Source organism: Rattus rattus, chromosome 5 (assembly GCF_011064425.1).
Source record: "Rattus rattus isolate New Zealand chromosome 5, Rrattus_CSIRO_v1, whole genome shotgun sequence".
NCBI classification, from domain to species: Eukaryota; Metazoa; Chordata; class Mammalia; order Rodentia; family Muridae; genus Rattus; species Rattus rattus.
In genome coordinates this window covers 70,022,823-70,027,306 of record NC_046158.1, presented here as the reverse complement: position 1 = coordinate 70,027,306, position 4,484 = coordinate 70,022,823, and the positions used below count along the sequence as shown (strand labels likewise).

General features: G+C 39.8%; 1 protein-coding gene across 1 annotated transcript; it reads left to right on the top strand.

Moving 5' to 3' along the window:
• Nucleotides 1-557: 557 nt before the first annotated feature.
• Nucleotides 558-1,500, top strand: LOC116900399 (olfactory receptor 4P4-like). The gene has a single exon (XM_032902146.1). It carries the CDS (start codon nucleotides 558-560, stop codon nucleotides 1,491-1,493), a length of 936 nt encoding a protein of 311 aa, XP_032758037.1. The 3' UTR covers nucleotides 1,494-1,500.
• The last annotated feature ends 2,984 nt before the right edge of the window (nucleotides 1,501-4,484 follow it).

The window sequence follows — 4,484 nt, the reverse complement described above, 5'->3', positions numbered from 1 at the left end:
GTACAACTACTTAACCTTCACCTAATATGAGGTTCTTGGTCCTGCTTCATATAGCATTCACAAGTATATGATATTATTCAAGCCATGATCAGGGTTGTATTTGGCACCTGTAAGTCTTTCCATGACCCCACACAATTTAATAAACAAGTGTTTCACTATCAAAAGTAAAAATTCACACCAAATATCAATTCTACAACAATATTATATTTTACTATTTGTGCTTCTTCCTTTACTTTATGTCTAACAATTCTAAGCTACCAAAGGGCCAATTATACAGTGATAAGGATATTATGCCCCCTAAAATCATTTGTATAAAATAATGGTACATCTTTGATTATATTTTCTTCTAATATGATTTTTTATTTTATGCAGTTTTAATAAAATAATGTGAATGTGAATATATACTGAAAGAGAAAAGGAGGTGTGAACAAATTTTGGTAAATGAGTATACTACTTATCATATTTTCTATGATTCATACTATGATTAATAAGTATTCCTAATCCATCTCTGTCATTTCCTTTCAGCTAACGCCATTGACCGGCAATTTCTTTGGAATATGGAAAGTACCAATAACATCACTGAATTTATACTGTTAGGACTTTGCCAGAACAAGAAAATTAAAACTCTATGTTTTCTGTTGTTCTTGTTTTGTTATATAGCTATTTTGGGAGGAAACATGATCATTTTGATTTCTATCACATATAGCCAGCTAGTTCAGCAACCAATGTATTTTTTTCTTAATTACCTTGCTTTGTCAGACCTGTGCTATACATCCACAGTGACACCCAAGTTTCTCAGTGATCTCATCATAGAAAGGAACATAATTTCTTATCCCAGTTGCATGCTTCAGCTTTTTACCATGCACTTTTTTGGAGGGATTGAGATCCTCATACTCACAGTGATGGCCTATGACCGCTATGTGGCCATCTGCAAGCCACTGCACTACACCATCATCATGAACAGAGGGAGGTGTCATGCCATGGTCACTGCTTGCTGTGCTCGTGCTTTTGTACATTCCTTCTTCCAGAACCTCCTTGCTATCAGCCTCCCCTTTTGTGGCCACAATGAGATGGATCACTATTTCTGTGATATTTATCCTTTGCTGACTCTTTCTTGTACCAATACATACAGAGTTGGACTTCTGGTGGTTGCCAATTCAGGCATGATGGGACTGGTCACATTTTTAGTCTTGATGTGGTCTTACTCTTTCATATTATACACTATTAGGGCTTACCCTGCAGAGAGCCGCAGAAAAGCTCTTTCCACATGCAGTTCTCATGTCACTGTTGTCATCTTATTCTTTGTGCCTGTACTATTTATTTACATCCGACCAGCAACCACTTATCCAGAAGATAAAGTGTTTGCTCTTTTCTACACCATCTTAGCTCCCATGTTCAACCCTCTGATCTACACACTGAGAAACACAGAGATGAAGAATGCCTTGAGAAAAGTTTGGTGCCACAAGCTATTTTTATTTGAAAGAGAATCATGATATTCACTGCTAAAGTAGCATGAAAAAGCTAAAATTGGATGTTTGTCTTCTTAAATTTCAAAGCATTTGATGGTATAAAATTCAATATTTTATCAATAATAATAAAAACAATAGTAAATCCCATAGACTAATTGCAAATATTATCTCCTTGATTAAAGATTACTATTACATTTACTATTAATATTCATTAATTGTGACTGCTAAAAATATATTTTAATAAGATTCAACATTACATGTTATAGTGTTACTTGTGTGTTATATTTTTAGCTTTCATATATACATATATAAATATTTGTTTATATATGCATTTAACATGCATATATATATATATGTATATATGTATATATGCATTCAACATGTGAGCATTATGAGAATACTACTACATCGGGCTTTCCATTACCTGTGCTGCCAAAGTACTGAATTGATCATTAACCACTTATACACGTGTAAGTGTCTGGCGTCTAAACTAACACAGAAAGAAACAGTTCACTGAAGCAGATGAGGTAATGGAATGGCATATTCACATCCCTGTTTTAGGCTTTTCCTAAACCAGGTAGAAGAGAATCTCTGTGTGAATGGCAAGGAAGTGTGGACTTAACCTTTTCTGAGCCCATGACTTTGTGCACGGCACAATAAACCCCTTTACTTTGCAAGTACCAAGACTCAGACTCCACCACACTAAAGTCTCCAGAAGGAGCTCCTTCTTTCCTGACACATGCTATGGCAGATGCTGCTCACACAAGTTAAGCCGTGCACAGTAGAAATGAGCTGCAGTCTGTACACGGTGCCAGGACAGCCTTATATGCATAGATTTTAGTAGAAATCTATGTGTCATATACCAACACAAGCCTTGTGGGTTGTATGATCCTCTTAAGGGGCAGGCTAGCTCCCAAAGCAAAGATTCCAGGTTGTGTTTTATTATTATTTTTTGTTTCTATTTTTTAATCATTATTTTTACAGTCCAGACCTCATCCCCTTCCCGGTCTATCCCCAGACTGCTCCCCTTCCGTACCCAACCTCCATCTCTAAGAGGATGTTCCCACCACCCTATCCCACCCCCTACCTTGGGCCTCAAATCTCTAGAGGGTTAGGGGCATCTTCTATGACTGAGGCCACACCAGGTAGTTCTGTGCTGTATGAGTCAGGACCTCATATCAGCTGGTGTATACCGCCTGGCTCAGTGTCTGAGAGATCTCAGGAATCCAGGTCAGTTGAAACTGCTGGTCATCCCATGAGACTCCCTCCTCAACTTCTTTCAGCTTTTCCCCAATCCTTACTTTTTTAAAAACAACAGTGATTATTTTATTTATTTATATTCCAAATGTTATCCTGCATCCTGGTTCACCCACGCAGAGTTCTTCAAAACATCCTCCCTCCTGTTTGCTTCTGAGAGGGTGCACAGCCCCACCCCCATCCCACCCTGGCCTTCCCCCTTTCCTTGGGGGTGTCAAGTCTCTACAGGGTTAGGTGCATCCTGCTCCCCTGAAGCCAGAGAAGGCAGTCTTCTGCTGTATCTGTGCCAGGGACCATCGTCCAACCTCTGTATGCACTTTGGTTGGTGGCTTCAATTCTGGGAGCTCCCAGGAGTCTGGGTTAGTGAACACTTTTTGATCATCCTGTGGTGTTGCCATCCCCTTCAGCTCCTTCATTTCTCCTCCTAAATCGGGGTCCCTGACCCCAGTTCAAATGTTGGTTGTAAGTGTGTATATCCGTCTCAGTCAGGTGCTTGCAGACCCTCTCAGAGGACTTTCATGCTAGACTTCTGTCGAGCATCAGTAATAGTGTGAGAATTTGGTGCCTGACTATAAGAAGGATCCCCAGTTGGACCTGTCACCGGATGACCTTTCCTTCAGCTTCTACTCCATTTTTGTACTTGTATTTCTTTTAGACAGGAATAATTCTGTGTCAAAAATTTTGAACGTGGATTGGTTACTCCATCCCTCCCCCGGGGGCCCTCTTCATCTACTAGAGTGGCCTCTTCAGGTTCTGTCTCCCCACTCTTGGGCATTTTAGCTAAGTTCACCCTTATAGAGCTTCTTAAATCCCAAGATGTAAGATTTTACTGGGATTTTTCTACAGGTAGTCCCTGCCCATCACACCCATACCCAGCAAGTACAGATTTCCTTCTCTTTTTTGGCACCCCCAGCTTCTTTCCTGGCTCATATCATACCTGATCCTGACCCCCTTTTCCATCCACATCCAGTCTCCTATTAAGGTCCCACCCTCCCTCTGCCTCCAGTGATTATTTTGTTTCCCCTTCTAAGAAGGATTGAAACATGCTCACTTGAATCTTCCTTCTTGTTAAACTTCTTACTGTCTGTGAGATATATCATGGGTGTTTTGTACTTTTCAGCTAATATCCACTTATCAGTGAGTATATACCATGCATGTACTTTTGAGTCTCGGTAACCTATTCATGATGATATTTTCTAGTTCCACATATTTTCCTGCAAATTTTTTGATGTCCTTTTTTATAGTAGCTGAATAGTATTCTATTCTGTAAAAGAACCAAATTATCTGTATCCTTTCTTCAGTTGAGGGACATTTGGGTTGTTACCAAATTCTGGTGATTATGAATATGACTTCCACAAACATAGTAGCGTACATGTTCTTCTGGAGAATCTTTAGAGTATATGCCAACAAGTGGTATAGCTGCATCCTCAGGTAGAACTATTTCTAATTTTCTGAGGAACTACCAGATTGATTTCCTTATTTCCATATTGATTGTCATATTTTCATGATTCCTACCTAATATCGTCTCTCCACCTTCTCTCCTACACTCTTGTGGTGCTCTTCTTCTGACCACAAACCTGGGAATCTAAAACATCACCTCATAGTGCTAAATAAAAATGTGATGTGGACGCCATGTCATTCTGCCTCCTGCTACTCTCTGTCCTTGTCAGTCTGTCCACCTCCATGGCTAGCCCCATCAGCAGCTGTCTACCTCATGGCTCTCTGCTGTGGACTCTGCTAATATTTCCAGCATTTGCC